General features: G+C 41.3%; 4 protein-coding genes across 6 annotated transcripts; all 4 read left to right on the forward strand.

Moving 5' to 3' along the window:
• The first annotated feature begins 239 nt into the window (after positions 1-239).
• Positions 240-8,045, forward strand: mrpl28 (mitochondrial ribosomal protein L28). Its single transcript, XM_022243377.2, has 8 exons — positions 240-397; positions 2,266-2,371; positions 2,720-2,873; positions 3,122-3,263; positions 4,050-4,196; positions 5,245-5,377; positions 6,455-6,506; positions 7,333-8,045. The coding sequence occupies exons 1-8, from the start codon at positions 275-277 to the stop codon at positions 7,394-7,396; spliced, it is 921 nt and encodes a 306-aa protein (XP_022099069.1). The 5' UTR covers positions 240-274; the 3' UTR covers positions 7,397-8,045.
• Positions 8,046-9,376: 1,331 nt separating this feature from the next.
• LOC110983810 (carboxypeptidase B-like) lies at positions 9,377-15,591 on the forward strand. Its single transcript, XM_022243376.2, has 11 exons — positions 9,377-9,601; positions 10,048-10,129; positions 10,511-10,624; positions 10,795-10,923; positions 11,310-11,411; positions 11,698-11,820; positions 12,642-12,761; positions 12,865-12,955; positions 13,553-13,758; positions 14,062-14,149; positions 14,547-15,591. The coding sequence occupies exons 1-11, from the start codon at positions 9,510-9,512 to the stop codon at positions 14,750-14,752; spliced, it is 1,353 nt and encodes a 450-aa protein (XP_022099068.2). The 5' UTR covers positions 9,377-9,509; the 3' UTR covers positions 14,753-15,591.
• A 746-nt stretch (positions 15,592-16,337) lies between these two features.
• On the forward strand, positions 16,338-18,959 carry LOC110983789 (uncharacterized). The gene is made up of 2 exons (XM_087133372.1): positions 16,338-16,948; positions 17,619-18,959. The coding sequence occupies exons 1-2, from the start codon at positions 16,354-16,356 to the stop codon at positions 18,152-18,154; spliced, it is 1,131 nt and encodes a 376-aa protein (XP_086989498.1). The 5' UTR covers positions 16,338-16,353; the 3' UTR covers positions 18,155-18,959.
• Positions 18,960-19,039: 80 nt separating this feature from the next.
• On the forward strand, positions 19,040-22,015 carry txndc9 (thioredoxin domain containing 9). Of its 3 annotated transcripts, none has more exons than XM_022243346.2 (3): positions 19,040-19,147; positions 20,237-20,731; positions 21,000-22,015. In XM_022243346.2, exons 2-3 carry the CDS (start codon positions 20,280-20,282, stop codon positions 21,205-21,207), a joined length of 660 nt encoding a protein of 219 aa, XP_022099038.1. In that variant the 5' UTR covers positions 19,040-19,147; positions 20,237-20,279; the 3' UTR covers positions 21,208-22,015. The 3 variants fall into 3 exon arrangements, with proteins under 3 accessions (XP_022099038.1, XP_022099037.1, XP_022099039.1); XM_022243345.2 differs by having other exon boundaries at positions 19,061-19,199; XM_022243347.2 differs by having other exon boundaries at positions 19,103-19,222.
• The last annotated feature ends 64 nt before the right edge of the window (positions 22,016-22,079 follow it).

The raw sequence follows: 22,079 nt of genomic DNA on the forward strand, positions 1-22,079 counted from the left end.
TGGAAACATTGTTATATTGTTTATTCAATTTTGCACAAAATATCATCGGAACTGAGTATATTAATAGGTTGTCAATTATACAAAGAATGTATTTATGAAAACATTAGACTTTAATTAGCTAATGGCAGTAGCTTTAACATGAGCCACACAGAGTTTTCTGTACATTGTAAAACATATCCCGTAAAGGGATAATCGGATGCCCTCGTCGTGTCTTTTTTTGTATTAGATGTCCTAATCTCCTTTTACGCCATGTCATTTATTTAACGCTTTGTGAATGAAAATGGCGTCAGTGCGGTCAGTAACTGCAAACATCTCCAACAAACTGAACGTTATTGCTAAAAATCTGGAAAAGGCACCTAAACCAGAGAAAATAATATTCGACAAAAAGAAAAGGCCGGTAAGCCAAAAAGGTTGCATTGCGGTTCTAACATGTCTGAAGTAATTTGATACTGGATGCCTCTGTCTCAGGCTTCGTTCCAAATACCAATCCCCGATTGTGGGCCTGAAGCGATTAAATTAAATTGGATTACTGTAATTTTTGGCTCTCTTACATCTTATTTTATGTTTTGTGGCACTATCAGACTAATTACTGCGCTTACAGCTTCAAAAGCAGCTATTTTAACAACAGTTGAAGCCTGGGACGGAGCCGAAGTTGAGTATTTGAAAACGGCTCATGGCGTACAAGATCATTTGGTTTCGAGTCATCTCGGACCCAAACCAACTCGGACCCATGCCAACTCGGACCCACGACCAACTCGGACCCATGCCAACTCGGACCCAATACTAACCCGGACTCACGACCAACTCGGACCCACAACCAACTCGGACCCAATACTAACTAGGACCTACGACCAACTCGGACCCACCCTGAGTCCAACCCAAATCAAATCATTAGGTAAATAAAAATGTGGAATATTTTCTATTGTCTTAAACTTGGAGATGGTTTTGAAGCATTGTGTGTTTGCTCGCGAGCTCATTATTAATATTTTTTTATCCCACGGTATTTTACAATAAGAGGAGCCATAATCTCGAGGGATGATAGTTTTACTATTAGGGGGGTATCTTCGGAAAAAGGCAAATTAAAAAAGTTCATAAAATTGAAATGAAAAGTGATCGATCTGGCCATAATCTTGAATTTCCAGCAAAAAAAATGAAGGCCTCTTCGCGAGGTTCAAGAGTCGGCGCTATTTCGGTCTACAGGCTCATATTTGGTGTGGATGTCAGACAACTCGACCGTTTGCCAACTCGACTTTGGACAACTCGACAGTTAAGACAACTCGACCTTTAAGACAACTCGACCTCGAGTTGTCCGAAGTCGAGTTGGCAAATGGTCGAGTTATCTGGACCCCTTTGGTGTAGTGCAACCATAACCCATAAGACGCAGTGGGTCCGAGTTGACTCGAGATGTGCCCAAGTTGGCGTGGGTCCGAGTTGACGTGGGTCCGAGTTGGTTGTGGGTCCGAGATGGTCGTGGGTCCGAGTTAGTATTGGGTCCAAGTTGGCGTGGGTCCGAGTTAGTCCTGGGTCTGAGTTGGAATGGGTCCGAGTTGGTTTGGGTCCAAGTTGACCTGATCCCGATCATTTATGCGTGCCAATACACCGTTATGCATTTATTTCCGACACATGACGGCCTAAGTACTGATACTTCAATACTTGGGCCCATTACTAGTACTGTCGTTTTCCTAGTTTTGGATTTTTCCTAATTTTGGATGGCTTAAACATTTTAAAAAGAAAATCTAGGCCCTACCATTTCTGTAAAAAAAAAGCCCTCTTTTGTTCCGCTCAGAGCAGAAACAATCCAGCTGTCCAGACTCCACTTTGTCATTGTTTGTTGGTGTGTACAGAGTCTGTGGAGATTTTAGTGCAATTTTGAAGTATTTCCTAAGAAACTTTGTTCCAGACTCATATTTCAAAATATTCGATTGACAAGAAAATTTACAAAATGATATATTTTGCAATGATCTGGTCCTGCATTATTTTCTTATAGGGCCTACCAATTTAAAGAATTAAATTCCCCCTTGTTAACAAAATCATTTCTGGTTTGAAAGAATGGTTACTTTTTTATCTGTAATAAAAAGTGTTGCTGTACTCTGTGATTATGATATGATGTCTGCTTTTTCACAACGTCATGGACGTTGGGGCTTGATTGGCTTAAGCTAATTTTCATGAATTTCCAAAGTATGAAGCACTGCTCTCAATTTTTTTATTCCTTAAACTATTGTAACAATAGATTCCGATTATCATTTTGTTCTCATTTTTGGACAGGGTTTTTATAGTGAAGGATTGGCATCCCGACTCCCACCAGCCTATTTCAAATGGAAAAAACAACCAGGTGCAAAGCCTCCAGCACTTTACTGGAATGATCCCGGAAGTAAGAGAATGCAAATGCTTATGTAACAGCTGCTTCACACTGAAGATAGCAATGTATTGGTCAGTTTGTGCTAGCCCTAACAGGAAACCATGTGTATACAATCAGGGACTTTGTAAAATGTGACGTTTGATCAATACCCCTATCATGAAACATCAGAAATTTAGCATTGATGGCAAAAAAAATGCAGGATTTACCACTTTTTGAAACCTAAGAACTTACTAGTGAAAAATTGTTGTAAAATCCCCATAAGTTAAACTTAGGAATTTGATTTGCAAAAATAGGATAGTGCCAGATTTGATGGTTTATTACAATTCAGCCAGCAAATGCACCTTGGTTGTATTTTTTCAGGTGACTGGAGGAAACACCCAGTGACAGGGGAGAGAGTACGCAACAACAGGGTACCACTGAAGGTTGTCCACCCCAAGGACAGCCAACTGGGTCTGTGGAGTGGAGAGGGATACGTGTACGGCTTCCGCAAGTCCAACATAACCAAGGGAGTCAGGTATAAATGCCCTGCCATGCCAGTGCTGTAGTTGAGACCCAAAGGCCAGATCACAAGACCTCCAGTCTGTATTCTGATTACAAGCTCTTCAAATGAACCAAATTGTAACAGAAACATTCCTTTGTCAATTTTCACCTGGTGCTTGTGGTTGGTCCTGCAAAAACAATTTCATCAAAGTTTTTGCGAGAGTTATTAGAATTGGCAGTATGCTATTAACATTTCCTTTTAATCTTTTTTTTTTCACTTAGGATTAAGAAATGTTGGAAGCCCTTTTTGCTGAAGAAGGAATTTTACAGCGAGATCTTGGACCGCACTTTCACCATCACTGTCACCCTGAGAACGCTGGACCTCATTGATGAGGTCTATGGCTTCGACTTCTACATTCTCAAGGTATGGTGCCAAGGCTTTAGGGAATGGTGTTGGCATGAGATAAAAGGAGAACTCACGGCACCCCCTATAGGTGCATGGGTTTCACTTTTACAATCTTGGTTACCTCCTGTAGGTACATGGGTTCTGTTTTGTTGTGATGTGGTCTTGATCTTCATTGGTATAGCTGATACACTTCTGCGGGAACAATCAGTCAGCTTGGTATTTCAAAGACGTGGAACTGTCGGAGGCTTTCAATGAACTGTGCCCAGCAAGCAGCTTTCTGAAATGGACATTATGGTCCCTGGCTAGTTATATATGTCTTAGCATGTCTATGTCAAAAGCTAAGCAATAGCCACACAACAGGTGATTTAGGTACAGCCTAACACACAGGAATTTGTGGCTTTGAATTGGGTTATCTTGGTAAAAAGTGCATGGACAGGACGGACTCTGCTATCCGTTTCATCTGGCCTCATTCTCAATAGCTTGCCCCAGATTTGGTACCAAAGGCTACACAGAGAGCTAGTTTGTAATTATCTAGCATTTTTGCCTCAGAATTTTTGTTCACCTGCATTCTTCGATAGAAACCCCAACTCTGTTCTTGAGGATCTAAGAGAGCCAGATTCATAATTCCTTTCAATTGGTTTTCACCTTGAAATGAGCTCTATCTTTAACAGCTGGAAGAAGTGTTTTATACCCATCTATTACAAACACCAGTTTTGCAATATGAAAAATCTGTTGGAAATGGAAATTTGGAAAACCTGAGCATTGTCAGACATTTTTTTTTAATGTTTTGCATCTGGTATCTAGACTCCCCCAGAGGTACTGAATTCAATGTTGGGTATGACCCTCAAGAGACACATGCTGCTTAGACTGGCAGAGAAAGAGAAGGTGTACCCGAATGACCCGGAAAAGAGGGAAAAAATCTACAAGCGATACAAGGATTTTGTCATACCAGTGAGTAAGCAAGTTGTTTCAGATATCCCATCGCATCAGCCTTGAAATGTGAACTGCTCAGTTTTTACCCAAGTTGGTCTTACAAAGTTTTTGTTTGAGATGTAATTGTGATGTTGTCATTTACATTACAGTAAATTCCCATTATGGCGCTCCCTTATATAACGTTCTTATCGATAGCCACTCTATTTTCATTTCCCCAACTGCACCCCCATTTACTGTGTACATTTTATGTGGTTATAGCGCTCCCGTTTACAACGCTTTTCTGGATATAACGCTCACGATTTTCGGCCCCGAGAACCATATACAGCATGTGAAATGATTGTGGTTACAGCACTCTTGACCTTGGAAAATTAGATTCTTTGGAAATCATCACATATGAAACCGCATCACAAGGCCGCCACGCTGCGATTGCGATCAGCCAGCCATCCTGGACACCACTAGTTTAGCGATCACACAGAGTGCAGACACGCACTGGACCGTCCATGCAGAGCGATCACAAACACGTGCTCACCACAGTGAGCCGCAGCCGCGTGGCTTTGCTGAGGTGACATTGTAGTGATTATTTCCCACTTTTTATTTAGTCTCATGGTGTTGTTTAGGACACAACTAATCAACATTTAGACACTCCATGTAGTATTTTGTTACCTAAAGGTTTCTTTCTACCGATAGATAAAATTAGCCGCTTAAACTGTACGTGTATCTTTGTGTAGCAAATCTTGTCTTTTTGCCGATTGTGTTCGCCGTGACATGTCGGTTCTGTTTTCACTTGGGTTTTCTAATGACATATCACTTTCTGTGGTTATTGTGGTCACGTGGTTATTGGGAAAAGTCAGAAATTGGACTGTCCATGAATGGGTACGCAGTAGCAGTCAGGATGTCGCAGTGGGTGTAGATGCAGTGCGTGTGCTGCGATGCAGCATACACGACATCCCGTGTACATGTAAGACTATTGTAAGACTATAGTGTACATGTAAGACTATTCACTTCGATAAGAAGTGAATATTTTTGTTTTAATCTCAAACTTACGAACATTAATGTATCACCACAGAAAGAAGAGGCTGAGTGGGTGGGACTTACCAAATCTCAGGCAATAGCCAAGCAGCGTCTGATTGAGGAGAAGCAGAATCCTCTCAGACCGCTACAGGATGTGTTAACGGAGCAACTCATCGCAAAACTAAAAGGTATGTGTTTTTTTACATACCTTTGGTCAATCCAGCAAGTACAACACTGTGCTATCACCCAACGGGACATTCTCTGTACTGAAACGACACTGGGAGATAAAGTCGACTGAACATGGGTTTTTAACACACTCCTAAAGCTGGTTCATAGTTGGCACAAACACAGATGTGAATCTATGATGTCAGATCAGACATTTCACATCTCAACTCAAGTGAATGTTGCTGCAAGTGTATCAACGTCAAATTTACTTTACTTCCACATTTGCCTGAAGTATGAAACAGCTGTGAAATTGATAAGGTTTTTTGTCGTTGGCGTAGAAGGGGGCAGGGTTTAAAGGGAGCAGAAATACATTCCTTTGTTCCCTTTCTTAGAAATTTTGGGTGCATTCTCTTTTTTTTGATAGGGTAGGTGCAATGAAATTTTTTTAGACATAATTTTCTGCATTTTTTATACTTTTCTGTAATGTTTGATCACTTCTTTACACTCCCATTTGGTTAAATGCACTGAAAACTCTTTTTTAAAACACTTTGAAGTATCCATGCCTCCCTGAACAACTGAGGGCGCTGTTGCTGTGATAGCATCCACTGAAAACATAGTTCATTGTGCAGGCTTTTCTATTAAAATTGTGAACCCAGAATTTACTTACTGGAAACATTTCTGAGAAAAGCGTTGGTGCTCACTTATTGCTATGCACTTAAACAAAAATCAATTAGCAAAGGAGAGAAAATTGAGTCCAGCAAAGTCCCCCAAATTGAGGATTTGTTGTGTACAAACGAATGTAACATTCAGGTTTTCTCCCTGGGATGGTATCACAGCTTTACTTACGAATATGGAAATACTAAATTAACACAAAAGCCAAAAAGGTGGCAAAAAACCTTTGAAATACTGGAACAAAAGTTGAGAAGGGGTTAACTGAGACACAGAGGTGTATTTTGAAGGTTTGTATAAAGATAAATTGATTGCAGCAACCCTTTAAAACACAAAATCACACCAAAGGGAGCAGATAGTACAACACTGATAACATCTATTTCTTATACTTATATTTATGCTTACCTTCAACATGCTTTCTTGTTCCCCAGAGGAGCAGAAGGACAGAGGTGCCTACGAATTAGCCAAAGGCTTGGAACACAAGTGAGTACTGCCTTCAGTTTTGCAAAGAATCTCTGTACTAGAAGGGACCAGTAAAGCCCTCAGGGAAATGAAACTCCTGTGGAACTGAAGTTTGTGAAATGTTATTTCAGTTCATTTGTTAGTACGTTGGATGGTCACCCTTCAAAAATACTTTAAAAGAGATACAAGTGTCTTACGAACATTCTTGCCAAGAAATTAATGACTAAAGAAAATGAAAATTTGGCTGTCAAAGGTCAAAAGGAATTCAATTCAAAACACACCACTTAATTTAACATCCTTAACCACTTGATGCTTTTAAAAATGTAGTGCACACATACGGGTGATTTTCAAGATTTTAAGTTTTCAAAATTCTTCCAAAATTCATCATTTCATTTAATGGACATTTACACCCACACAAATGACTGTTTGGTGTCTACTCTGAGCTGACAGATAACCTTCCTGCCGCCCTGTAAAGAGAGCCCAGCATTGTGAGGTGTTCCGTAATTTCCTTTGTCCCCAGTGAATGGGCGTGGCGTCTTTTCAAATGCGGCTGGATTAGCAATTCCCAGCAGCAGGTCTTTTGTTCCGAGTACAGTCTTTTGTTACACGGACCAGCTCTTTTGTTCCATTTCGGGCACCCCGGCTCTGCGTATAAACCCATGGTGCTCGAATAGAAGTCCCCGGCAGCAAGTGGTTAAAAACAAGACGTGGATGAAAACATTGACAGTTACTCTTGATTTCCTTTGTGCAATGTTTGTTTAAAGGTTATGTGGAAACTCGCAACTCGATTTGTTTGATCAAAAGCCAGTTTTGAATGAATTTGTTGTATTTATTTTCTGCTTTTCAGACCCCTCATCAGCAGAATTTTTGGACGGAGTTCAACCAGCAACGATGAAAATTCCAGCACATAGCAGGCCAGTTGATAAATCTCTCATGTGGAGATGCTTATAAATGATCCAAGAGTGACACAGCGGGGAAGATGAGCCCCAGCGTTACAGTCAGGACAAGAGAGCAGTAATCTGCTAATAAGAGCTGTGGCTCTGACTTCACCTCGGGCCCAGAGTCATTTTCCACCCTTTACTGCCGAGACACATTGACAATATCTGCTGAATTTAGCTTCAGTGCTCAATATTCCCTGTTCCTTTGCAATACAGTGTAGCTGCACTTATGGCCTCAACTTGTGACTTATCATGGAGCTGAAACCACAGCCAGACGTGAATACTTGGTTGAGAAAACCTTCCCTGGAATGGTTTTTACATGGCATAATGATGTGAACTATTTGCGATTTACAGTAATTCTGAGCCCTATTGCTTTATGCAGCTGTTGTCTTAATGGTCACCCAATAGTCACTCAATAGTCACAATAGTGATGAATTTAAGCAGTGGACTGTTTGGACGTGAAGATACTGTTAGGATTGAACGTTGATTTTTCTCATAGTCATTGACCTGGATGCACCATAGTAACAGATTTCACATGAAAAAGGGAAAGATAATTGTGGTGTGTCGGTGTAAATGAAGTTTTCCCATATAAACAGAGAAAATAAAGTACATGTGTATCACACAGTGGGTGTGTGAATTTTGTGGAAAATTACCTTCATGTAAAAAAGGCAATAACCCTCCATCCTGTTCCCATGATTTTGCCTCGGATACTTCCCTTTATGCCCCCTCTGTTTGGCAAACCGGACCCCCCTTCCCCCCCCAAAAAAGGCTCAGATCTTGGAATGTACAAACAACTCCAAGTCTTGAATTTTAGATGCAAAAACGTGCTCAATGGGTAGACAAAGAAATTTCGTTCGCAGCAGTATCAGGCATTCCATGGGCCTCGAACTGGTCTAAGAGAGGGCGCTATTTTCTTAGCAACGGAGGCTCCTTTGGTCAGAACTGAACTTCGCTGGATCACGAACGACTAGGAAACGCACGCGTCACGGTATCGCTACCAACAAATTGAACACCTGCAACCGACGCGGCTCTTTTCAATGTTGCAACCGATGAGGGGGTACTTCTGATCGAGGCGAATACTGTTTCCAATCCCCACACATTGTCACAGCTGCAGGAAAACGAACGCGCTCGTGACGTCGTCAACGACGCTCAAACCTATTGCATCATCATTTTGCTCATGGTGAGCCGTCAAAAGGTCAAGATCAGGCTAACGACCAATCACTTGATCCCCACAATCAGCCGAAACGGATCACGAGGGACTAAACAAACGAAAGAAGTCAGGACTTCCGAGTGGGCGCGCTACTGCGAACAAATTTGTCGCTGCGTTACATTAAAAAGACAAAAAAAAGAGATGATGATGCAACTATGACCTTCAGAGCACTAAGTAGTGTGACAAAGTGTGGGGGATATGGATCAAGATAGAGGGCAGATAATATCCTCCCAAATAGCCAGTTTTTTTCTGTAATATAGGGATTGCAGTCCAACTGTGCAATCGTGCACAGTTTTGACAGGTATGCACGGTTCAAGAACCAGAAAGTGTTCGGTGGATGTTTTGAAAATCTGAAATAATTTTCTTGGGGGTTGGGAAAGGCCAACCTCTGCCTATGGTGAAACCGCATCAGTTCGAGGTCTATGGTCGGAAACTAAGTCACAAGAAATTGGTCCAAAAACAACCTTTTATAACCCTTTATATTCTTGTAAGCGTAGTACTTTGGACATACGGTACAGAAGGTCACCGAATCTTGTCGCAATTAATTAGACGAGTAGGCCCCTGGGGCATTATTATCACAGGTCTTTATATAAAATGGAATACATCCATGAAAATAAGAGGAGACACCGCGTGACGTGGGGTGTAAACTTTTTGCTTATCTTTAAGAGGGGAACTCAAGTGCCACAAGATCTGCACCACGCGATGCACGTGATTTTATTTATTTGCACAATTCTCTCGAAACAGATGCCTTCAGGTTTTCAACAAGTCACGCAAACTGCAGGGTATAATTTTTGCTCATGGGACGTGGTCCATTGTCACTGTGCGAAAGGCAGCTGAAGTGAAGGGATTGACTCGGACGGGAAAAAGATTGCAGCGATGGCTCGGTATATACTTTGCTTCTTGTCTGCTTTCTTTGCTAGCGCTTCACTTCTGTTGGTTGTGGTGGGGGTGCCATCAGAGACGGAAAGGTAATCCCTTCTCTCCTCGAATTTTTCTAATGAAAGGGGTTTTTATAACGTTCACTGACGTTCAACTACAATCCAAGTTTGCACACTAAGTTTAGCATCCGTCGGCTGAGGAATTTAGCCCCATTTGGGCATCATGCGTAGGCATAACGTCACACTTTCTCCGAAATAAATGGATAACGGTCTCACCACCTGTAGTTGCTTGTAGGCCACGCCATTGGCATAGTCCGAAGTGGATTCCAACAAGCATCTGACACCATCAAGACTATATCGTTCCAAACGTTCCCAGAAAATTATTGAGTAGACAATGACACTAGCACGTACCTCATCATTGGACCCTCCTCCTAATTGGCTTTATGAAGATTGGCTGCATGTGCATGGTTGAAAAGTGAGGCGCGCAGAATAATTTTGATAGAAAATTGCCATGTCATCATGCTTAACTTACGTAGGCACCAAGTTCTGACGGTAACTCCACGGACAGAGGATGATGTTCAGATGCTACATCTCCTTCAGACGAAACCAAATCTTGAGGTAAAGTCAGAAACGATCGGTTTTGACCCCATGCAAATTAATTAAAAGCCCCAAATAAGGATTGGGCCTGGAATTATTGGAGAAAAGTGTTCATTATTTGGAGACGTTTTGCCGAGTCTGATGAAATCTTCTCTTAAGCTCTGTTTCCAATCATCAATTTCTAAGCCGACGCTTCCAAGGGCAGACCTGCCTACGCTTGTGAAATGTTCAGCACCGGTATAGATGTTTCTCTCGAACTATACCTGCTGCAAGATTATACCCATTGCCTTACCATATACTAAATGACCCTTGTGGGGGAAGTTGGGCTGCCTGCAAACGCTTTGGACAAATGTGTTTTAGAAAAGCACCTTAAATTCTAAAGACCACTCCTCAATTTTGTAGGTTTCTTTCTGGACTTACCCCCGTGCTCCCGGGCAAGGAGTTGATCTGATGGTGTCATCCAGTCACATAAAACAACTTCGGAAACACCTAGAGGGTGGAAATTTCACAACAGAGGTAAACGTGGCACCGAGGGATGATTTTCCATCACTTCCATTCTCTTATTACAATAAAATACTTCAATGTTGGTAAGAGTGCTAATCTCTTTGAAAAAAAAAATCCAGACTAGTTGGACTAGTTTGTGCGCCCTGCATGTTTTCTTCAGTCATCTTTGCTTTTATTTCCAGACCAAAATAGAGAATGTACAGGAGCTGGCGGAACAGCAGATGGCAGGTGCATCTGCACCGAGCGAAATCTGGGCAGTTGGACTGAAGCCTACCATGTTCGACTATGGCAAATACCATACCTATGAAGAGGTACAAAGTTCAGCTTCGTTTTTAAACGCGGTCAACGGGTAAAGGGTCTTCACGAGCATGAACTGGGACTTTCTGGCCAAACATATTAATATTTGCAAGCTATTGTACGAATGGGGTCGGTTGAAAAATCAGGTGAATCGATGAGTCTCATTTACCAAACTTAGAACTTCGGTATTTATATGAGCGTCGGTCAAAAAAGTACACGCAATATTGCCAGAGTAGAAATTTTAGGTTTTATTTCAAAGTGGGAAAGGGTCGTCAAGATAAAGCACTGAGCAAAAATTCTAAATTCCAGTCTAACATGCTGAGCATGTGTACATCGGAAATATATTTGCATCGTAGTGATTACCTGCATACTTCGACCATTCGAATTTTGATTTTGTCAGATTTTAGAATGGACAAGAAACATCACTGCCGCTTATCCTAAAATAACTCGTCTGCATGAATTGGGAGTGTCATTTGAAGGTAGAACCGTCAATGGAATCCAGGTAAGACAATTCCCATCGTGAAAATTTACCCACTGACAGGCTTTCAATAATTTCTTACCTGCGGCCTACACTTTTGTTCTTTCAATCGGCATAAAATAGTGACAATTCCAGGCGTTTTCTTAAAACAGTAGTACAACCACGAAGGCATGCAGTTCAATTACAGAATTCAGCAAACAAAGCTGAGCACAACCACAGACGCTTACAGGGAAAAACTGGAAAGTAACTTTCTTAAGAGTTTGTTTCTGAGAGGAACTTTGATCCAGTTTTATTTTTTTTTAAACACCAGATCAGCACCGCAATGAAAGGCAACACACCTAATGCAACGCTTCGCCCCGCCCTCTACTTCCAAAGCGGCATGCATGCAAGAGAGTGGATTGCACCGGCAACTGTCATGTTCATGGCGGCAACTGTACGGTTATTAAAAAGAAGTCTGTTATTTTAAATTTCATCAGTCTCGGCTTGGTCCAGACTTTAAGTACATTTGGTTTCCAGTCCATACTCGCTCTCGCAGGTTTTTCTCCGGGTACTCCGATTTCCTCCTGCCTCTAAAACTGGACCTTCTTCCTAACTCTGTAATGTGATGCTGATTAATAAAGATTATGAAATGAACGTATAGTTATTGGCGTGAATAGCCTGAGTAGCTGAAAGCGCCATTAAAACAAAACAACAACATTTCATCAAGTTAAACTTATCGCGTAAAGGTCGTGGTTAATGCAGGCGAACGCTAAAGCAGTGCGAATTTGATGTCAAGAAATATTTGCAGCCAAGTTCGATTGAGCTGAAAATTTGTTCATCTAATTTTGCAGCTCGAATAGTTGATCTGAGGTTAACATTTCCTGTTGTGTTCACTTTCGCACCAAGTATGAACCGGAAAAAAATAACTTTATTGTCCAAATATTGTAAATAGTAAATAGCTTGCCAAATTTAACTAAATAATTCCGGTATATTTCAATACACTTTACATAAACTACTCGCATTATACACGATCTAAATTATTCTTCTTGATCTTGTTTGGCAAACTATTTATTGAAACACTGAAGTTATGCAGATTCTAAAACTGCGCAGAAGGTACGGAGTTGAAAGGAGATTAAAAAAAAACCTTGATACGACAGCTGTTAAGGGCTCAATTTGAAAATGGACAGTTTATCAGTTACGGAGAGCTAAACGGTACAAAATAAAACCGCTCTTTTCTCCCAGTTCTTCTGAATGAAACATCACATTTGCTTGCAGATGCTGGATAAATACGGAAAGGACAAGAATGTGACGACCATCCTCGACACGTTCGATGTGTTTTTTGTTCCGCTGGTGAACCCAGATGGTTACGTCTATACCTGGACGTCGGAACCAAAGGTACCTGAACGCTATAATCAAAATGTTCAAACTTCGTTGTTTAAGGTAAACTGTTTGATTGTTACAATTAACTCGGTAATTTTGCCGATTCTTAAATCTACAGGCAAGAGGATGGCGAAAGACTCGAACGAAGAACACCGGAACAAGTTGTGTCGGTTTGGATCCCAACCGGAACTTTCCTGTCAAATTTGCCGGTAAGGTTGGCAAAAGACAACTCCAAAGAGCCGGGCAGATAGCTACTCTTTGGGGAAAAAGTAGAGATTCGAATAACTGAAAAAACGGGAAGTCTTCAGTAGTATTCCAGTCACAGTTTAGCAACACGCAAAACGCAAAAATACATAACATTTGAAGGCATTGAGATACAAGGACGGATTCAGTACGCACAGGAGCGGCACTGTGACTGAGATCTATACCAAAATTTCGGGAGGTGGGAAAAAGGCCAGAGACAATACCGCAGTGTGCCACAAAACACTCATGCCTATAGCTATGCACGCAGTCAGAAGACAGTTTGTAAAAGTTTTACTGTCTTTCGCCGAATTCTCTTCATAGTATCTACTACATAGCTTAATTAAATGCGATCGAAGCTCTTGGGCTAACGAGCACTATGAAATGCGTGCATGGTACATGTGTTTTCCCCTTATCAAACCGCCATGATAGGGCTCCCGACGAAATAGTTCGAAGGTCCTACGGAGCACTCGTGCTTCGTACCCATGCAACGTTTAATCCATCCAGTCCTGTGGAGAGATTTAAGCTCGAAGCACCACCTATAATATCTGCTTATCCAACTGCAGAAAAAGGTGCGAGTCACAACCCATGCGATGATACCTACTGTGGTCCGTTCCCCTTCTTCGCTGTGGAGGTGCTGAATGTTGCCAAGTTCTTGATCTCACAACCTGGGATTTCCTTCAAGGGTTTCATCGATTTCCACAGCTACAGTCAGCTGTGGATGACGCCGTACGCCTACACGAAAGAACTGCCTCCAGATTACAAGGTTTTGGTGAGTGAGTAGCAGTATTGTAGTCGAGTACTTTTCGCGTACCGAGGCCACTGCAAAACATTGAACTGGTTAGGAGGGGAAAAGACTGAAGATTATTGGCATTGGTGGTAAATGCATAGAAGTAAACTTGAAAATTAAAAGAATGAGTTTTAAACCATCAATTAAAATTGTGGCAAAAGTACCCAAGTTTGTATAATTGCTTTTGTTAAATTGTCTTTTTTTCCCAATTTATAAAAAAGGACCTGTATTTGTTTCCTTTTTAATTATCATTAAATCGTCATTATCATATTTTTTGTTCATTAGATCGAAGGATGCCAGGAAACGATTGCAGCGCTAGAGGCGGTATATGGAACAGTGTATAAGTGTGGATCGATAGCAAATATCATCAACTGTGAGTTCACCCGTACTGAAACTGTCCGAAATAAACAATTAGGCATATTAAGTCTTTTTTTGTAATTTAGCAAATCTTTTTGGTAATCTAGCAAACCTGTAACCGAATTATTTAAAAAAAAAAAAGCCAACGCCTACGTGATACTAATATATCTGCGAGTGCAAAATATAATGAAATTCGTACAAAAAGTATTTCAAAACTATAGAAGTGTTGTTCGTTTCCTGTTCGTTCGCCTTGATATTTCACGATTCAACTTTTCCAATTAATTTTTCAGGTCGTAATGCCCCCTACGGTATGACCGTACTGAAAACGGTACACTGCTAGACCTTTATGATAAATTTATATCGATAAGGGATTTCTGTGATGTGTTTTTTAATTTGCGGATGTTGTTACTCAGACTTGTCTTCTGGATCAAGTGCTGATTTCACGTATGCCAAGCTAAACATCACATACTCGTACGGCGTGGAGCTGCGAGACACCGGAAAACACGGTTTCCTACTACCGGCTGATCAGATCATCCCCTCGGGGACAGAGACGCTGGCGGGCCTGGTCACCTACGGCTTGTTCGTCAAGGAAAAACTTCAGCACCCGATCAAGAACTAAAAACAAAGATTTAATCCACGTTGTGGCAAATTACAGATGGGATTTTGGGATAGCTTGAAACTTATACCACGGCATAATAATGAGAATGGTATTTCAATTTTCAAACGTTCTCAGGCCACTGGAAATTTTCCGTATGATATTTTACAATTAAGAGTCATTTTCATAAAATTTTAACACTACGAGTTAATCTGAATCTTGTTTTAAATGCATATAATGAGTAAGCCGACTATTTGGGGAATTCACTTTATTTGGCAGCACTCTGAATAAAACGCACAGTTGTAAAGACCGAAATAAAATTACAATGTACTGCGATAAAAGTGTGAAGTTTGGGACTTAAGCAAGAAAAAAAATACTCCTAACCGGTTAAAGGCGCTATGTACTTCTTTTAGTCTGACATGATCAGTGACAGTCGTTCAGTTTCGTTTTAACTCAGCAAACAATGATGACGCTCTTGAAGCCTAACTTCGTAAAATTAAACAGTGCTTGCTTTGTTATTCCGTAAATAAAGTAACCGTTAATTAATTTTCAAAGAGCGCATTTTCAGTTCTTCAAAGATATCTCATGAGCACCGATTATGAATATATGGCAATATTCAAGAGTTCAAGCTTCCAACATGCGTAATTACACTTTAATGACAGGTTATTATGATTTTGAATTTAGTGCACTTTCTAAAGAGTTAAACGTTAGGAGAAATCCATTGTCGTTACTGAGGAGTGTGTACAGCGTTCTGTGGGCGAAGTCTGTGAAGTTTGGCAACTTTATTTTAAAACTCGATATTTCATCAAACCAGTTCTTGATTCTTGATTGGAAATAAATTACAAAGAAACCAGTAACACGAAGCTATGCGCACGGGATTAGATATATCTGTAAAGAATGCGTATAATTTACATTAATCACCAACAGCACCGTTATTTAGCACAGCCCTTGATAATCACACATTCTGGACATACATGTAGTATGGTGCAGTTTTCGAGCGGGGAGCAGCGATTAGGCTGCAGTGTTCTGGATGACATTTTGACAAACCAGATCGAGGGGGTCATTTGTCACGCTCGTTATTGATTCGGCCATTTATGCCCTAAATTCCTCTCTAAGATTGTCCTATTATGTCCTGATCGATCGCACCTAATATGCCTCTTCGTGTTGGCCCCACAAGTGGCACGAACTCATGAATGATTAATTACATGTTCTATAAATGGAACTATTTTAATGTGACAGCTACTTGCATCACGGCGCTGGACGATTTTTCTTTCGGCACCTGCCATCGAGTAAGCAATACCTATCACGCTAAAGTTGCAATTCTTCAACGCGCGCTATAGGACTTTAAGATGCACTGAAAGTAAGTGAATTTCTTGAAAGAACAAAACGCAGTTAGTGAGTCTCAAAAGTGAGATCTATATCATTTTGTGATGGTTTATTTTAGCCAAGGAAACACTGATCGACCCTCCCATGAGCTTTGTGACTGTGTTTATTGCAATTCGAGTTGACGATGCATTTTACTACAAAAATCCCCCTAACAACAAATTTATCTAGTTAAGTCATAACCTCTGTCAATTTTATTTACAGAGAATGCACATACGTAAAAATATGACTCTCCACACAAAATGGCGCAAGATAACCAAGAGTTGCCGGCCGACTCCCAGCATTTTCCCGCCCAAGATATCTTCGATAAATCGCAGTGGCTAAAGTTCAACCTGGGCGGTACCATGCTCGAGACCACAAGGGCCAGCCTGGAAAGACTCCGGAGTGAATTTTTCTCCCTCCTGTTGGACCACGACGAGACAAACGACGACGACGTGTCTAAGGACGCGTCTCCCTCAGATGGCGTCTACCGGATCGACAGAGACGCGGACGCCCTGCGAGTGCTACTGAACTACGGCCGATACGGGAAGGTCGTCGCGGTGCCCGAGCACATCACCGAGGCGTTTCTCCTGTCTGAGATCAAATTCTACCGGATGCATGCGGAGGTCGAGAGGGCCGTAAGGGAGTTTTTCGAGGTGAAGAGACTCGGGCCGAACTCAGTGAGAATTGAAAATGTAACCATCACCGAGATGGCTATGGACAAGGGTCGCCTACATCACAATGTGTACGACGTTATTAGGACCAGTAACATCCGATGTTACACCAAAGTTCCTGGAAGTGGGACGTGCTATTGTGAAGTCGATCACTTGTTTGACTACGAAATGCCTCATTCAAAGCGTGAGTCTGATGATGATGATAATAATTATATACGTCTATCATTACAGACGGTTCTGTCACCTGTGAGGCGCGGAATTAGCCACCCCCAGAGGCCCAGAAAAACAATTATTATTTTATACCGGAACTGATAATTTTTTTTAAGAAGAGGACGTTTCAAGAGACCTAGTGGCAACAGGCAAATTTTTTTCCAATCCGTCTCTGACATTTCTCGACATTTTAAATTTGTTCCTTTATTTTAACTTTCCCAAATTTCCCATTTTTCAAAAAATCGCAAATTTCGAAATAAAAAAAAAAACTCCGAATTTTATTCGAAGTCATATCCTTCAAATTGAATAATAACTAAACCCAAAAAAATCCTTACTTTATTCTAGAAATACGACGAGTAAAAGCCGGCCGCTTTTGTTTTGGGGATATAAGTCGACTGATATCAGAAAACTGAACTCAAAAGGAAGGCTTGAATGATAGAGTGATGACTACGATATCCCTTAGCCGGCTACATTTCAGTTTTCGCTGCTAAGTACGTTGTAATTAGGTTATTGTACAGCAAGATGTATATTCCTTAGGCTACAGGCGAGGCTTATGAAATTTCCAAGCGTTGTCAAATACCAGTGGGCATACTACACTGTGCAACATTTTTATGCATCACTTTACACTTTCTCTTTTGCTTTAGGTCCCGCTTTGTTCCGAGCCACGTGCCTGCAGTGTCGACGCAAAGTTTGTGTAGCAGACGACCCAATCGTCGGACTCGAAGGTTGGTGCCACAAATGTCACCTTTGCCTACGATGCCAAGATATTCTATGCGATGCGGTACCAGACGAGACTGCCGTCGCCAACGGAACCGGCAAATCGCGCCAGAATCAAACTGTACCGTCTTCGCAAACCGGATCACAATTCGAAGTGCGAAAGACAGCGTCTGTCGTTTTCGTCTGTGAGACCCGACTGCCCAAGCGGCCGCCAAGTCCAGTGTTGAAAGGAATCCACGACTTCGATGATAAAATGGACAACAGTACAGGAACTGAAATTGCAAAAGCCACGGGACTGAAGTTGCCGAAGTTCTCTCTCTTGCCTCCTGTTGCTAGTGGAGAGAGCGCCACCCGTCAAATGTCAAGAAGATTGTCAGCAGATGCATTCACGGGAACTGGCAGAGTAGCGGATGTTCCAAAAAGCTTTAAGGATTTCTTAAATGTTGAACAGTGGTCATTGTAACAATAAATTTAAAAACTGGAAGTCAGACTAAGTTATAAATATTATAATACTTAACGGGGAAAGATCTTTAGCAACTGAAGAGGAAATTTTTTTCTTCTTGTTTCAGCCTCACTAAACACTCTCAATCACCGTGAACCAAACCTCAGACTGGGAGCCTACAGATCGGTCGAGTGCATATAAACTGTATTATGAGAATGTCAATTAGATTTCAGTAATGATTTGCGACTGAAAATCTCAGTATCCTTATGTCTCATCAGTACTACTGAGTCTTCATTAACTTCACTTGGCTTAGTTCCGTCTTTGAGCTTAACTTCACATAAAATTTGTTTACTCCAACCAGCTTTGCTGCTTTGCTACGTAGGCCTATATAAGCTTCGACTTTTCCAGCGACCAGTATTCATCAAGTGTTATAAAGTTTGCTTTGTGCATTATAGTACGATGAATACACAGTGTACCGTAGGCTATGAAATTAGATTGGACATTAAGTCTTCATGTGCCTTTCTTTGCATCTACATGTAAATGTATTGTTATTTTCACTTAAATCCATCATAGCTCCACAGCTCCTACCCGATCCAAGTCAGTTTATTAATAACAACATGTTGATTGATAAGTATAAATATAGACAAATTCAACGTAATCGTGAAACTTCAGACCAGTGTAATCGTAAGTTCTCCCAGGTTGACGGATTTACTATTATTCCAACCTATGTAGAGTTGGATAGCGGCGGATAGCGCCGTTAAAGTTGACTAGCGCCATCTAGAATTCTGAACGTTGGATACAGTCTTATTCCACTGACTCCATCTAGTACTAATAGAGTACCCCGTCGGAGATGTTACGGGGAACCAGATGATTACTCAATTTTCCAAGCATTTATTTGATTGGACAGTAAATGGTACGCTTAAGAGAACAGCCAATCAAGAAAAGTCTTTGAAAGCTCATCTTGGTTACGATTAATCGGAAGTCGGTCGTGTTTGTAATTTGTACAATGCGCATGTAAAGCAACACTTAATCAACCAATAATTTACTCAAATAATTTATTAACTTTGTGAGTATCAAACTTCAACAAGGGTAGTGTATATTTATTGTAACATGTGTAAATGCGTATTTTAGTTTTCAAAAAGATTTTTGATTTTAATTGGATTTTTAGGTCTAACTTCATTCATGAACGTTTACATCAGTGTCGGCCCTCCCAAGCCTAGGCTGCATGGTTTATGGTACTTTTTACCTGACCAGTTTCCGGACGCTTCATTTATCCTGCTAACTATGCTTATATGTAGTCACTGGTAGTGGTAGTACTCCGAGTAACTTGAACCCTGCAGATCGCGTTTTTTAACATTTGGACATGGTCGCAAGAGTGCAAGTTACTTACTTGGACATTTCGGACTAGCGGCCGAATATGATGATATGATACTTTTCTTCACTAACATGAAACATGCTAGGCCTACAGGCTAGGCTAGGCCTAGTTTCTACATTAGTAATTTTGAAGGCACCCGGTGTGCCTTTGAGTTTCTCGAAGTGGGAGGTACACAACATGTACTGGATTTCTGGCATCAGATTGGTAGAGAGATTGTGATCTGCTGTTTTGAAATGGGGGATCATGCAACATCAATCATGTCAGTCGTCATGTAGGGAAGAGTTCCATATATGATATAGGCCTAGGCCTATAGACAACACTAATTTTCCCTTAAAATGTTATAACACTAATAACAGCCGTCAAAAAGTGATAACACATCCCAAGAAGTGAAGTTTAGCCGAGAAAATTCCCAAAGCATTTACATGTACTTGGAAAACACAATTTATCAGACAAGTCTCAAGTTTGTGCACATGGGCACCAAGAATTATGGAGCTCCTCGTTCTGGCTTTTCTAGAAACTACCATACAAATGTAGTTCTACTTAAAAGCAAACTCCAGACATGGTGGATTTCAAAATTGTGTTGAATGGAGGCCCGTCTGGCTGTATCATCCCTTTTGCCCAGAATAAGAACTTTTGAACTGAGGAATTGAATTGTTACTTGGAAATTAATGTAGGTCAACTTTTTTTTTACAAAAAGAATTTCAGTTTTCCTTTAATTTTTTTTTCAGATCATTTTTGGAACTAAGGTGCACCTACTGAAAAACCCAAATCATGGAGCAAGCATTGCAGCAACAAATTCTCAAGGCAGCAGAGATCGTGGAGGAGCAGGTGGATGCAGAGCTTCATCGTCTTGACAACATGGATGAGGAGGAGATGGAGCTGCTGCGCCAGCGGCGGCTGGACGCCATGAAGAAGGAGCAGCAACAGCGGCAGGAGTGGCTGGCAGCCCACCACGGCAGCTATGAGGAGCTGCCTGATGAGAAGGCCTTCTTCGAGCAGTGCAAGAAGAGCGAGCGGGTCGTCGTCCACTTCTACCGTGACAGCGCCTTCCGCTGCAAGATTGTGGACAAGCACCTGCAGATCCTGGCTGGCAAGCACCTGGAGACGCGCTTCCTGAAGATCAATGCAGAGAAGAGCCCCTTCCTGGCACAGAGGCTGCGGATAGTCGTCATCCCGACGATAGCCCTGGTGATGGGCGGCAAAACCAAGGACTACATTGTCGGGTAAGTGGGCATCTTAAAATTCTTTGATGTTAAACATGCAAATTCTGACAGCACTGTGTACATAGTAATTTCATTTGATTAAAGAAATGAACCAACTGATCTCTTGATTTTTGAATAAAACTGTTGTTATTGGTTAACTTCCAGCTTTAACATCAAATTTTGATGTGCTCGTTCCCCAAAGAAGGGACTCAGATTTTCAGTTTTTTATTCAGACATTGATTGAATTATTCCAAGGTGCTTAAAACCCCATCTTCTCTTCATGGAATAGTTTTGATGACCTGGGAGGTACAGATGACTTCCCCACAGAGATGCTGGAGTGGCGTCTGGGCTGCGCTGACATGATCAAGTACAGTGGGAACCTGTCAGAGCCTCCTGTCGCCGGAAACTCCGGCGGCAAGAAGTCGCTGCTGGGACCGCAGAAGAAAAAGACAATCAGGAGTGGCTACGACGACGACTCGGACTCAGATCTTGAGTAGAAAGAGAAATTGTTTCCGCTCTTTCATGTCGATGCTTTCGTGCTGGATGGCTGGATTCTGTTGCACCAATCTCCGTCTCTGTGTTGCCATTTAGTCAGCTGTTGTTGAATCATCTTGCTTCAACAGAAATGACTGCATGCCTCAAAATAACTAGCACCTGCCATTGTCACTGTGGCTGTGTTCAGGTGGGAGTGTATGGCTTGACTGTTTGATGGAAGCAAAGGCCCCATTACACGAAAAAAAACCACCTTGGTATGAGAAATATTGAAGTTGTTGACCAAGAGCTGCAGTTTTTAAATACAGGCCCAGGCTGTGTGAATGTTTTTCTTACTTTCAGTTAAGTGCGTATTCACTAAACCTGGATTCTAACCAATGTACAGTTACATTGGTACTGTTATTTCATCTGTCCATGTACACTGCTTAGGCCAGTTTACACTACAGTGTCATTGTCAAGTCCATCATAGTCATAAGCTGCAAGCCAAATCAAAGCTATTCAAAGGAAGTGTAACAAAATCATTCATTTTCACTGTTGAGCCTGTAACACTGCTCTCCATACAGCTTCTGTTACATCTGGCTATGGCTAAGTAGAGTTTCAAGTGTTCACTGGAGTTTCCAACTATCCAAAGGACAAAATGTCAACGTCATTTCTTTCTCCTTGGTCTGCGAGTTGTTGGAAAAGACATGCAAGCTGTTGAAAGTTTTAACTAAATGTCTTGTATAAATGTAAATTGTGCACTAATGTGTGTATGAGTGATTTTTATTTTCACTTGAGGCTACACAAGCCTTGTATTAAATACAGTGAAATGAGGGTATTTCTTCTCACTTGGTTTTTTATCAAGGGTACTATTTAAGCGACCAGAAGTTATAAATCA

Source organism: Acanthaster planci, linkage group LG02, assembly GCF_054643075.1.
Source record: "Acanthaster planci isolate LZ-2023a linkage group LG02, COTS_SCS, whole genome shotgun sequence".
Classification (NCBI taxonomy): domain Eukaryota; kingdom Metazoa; phylum Echinodermata; class Asteroidea; order Valvatida; family Acanthasteridae; genus Acanthaster; species Acanthaster planci.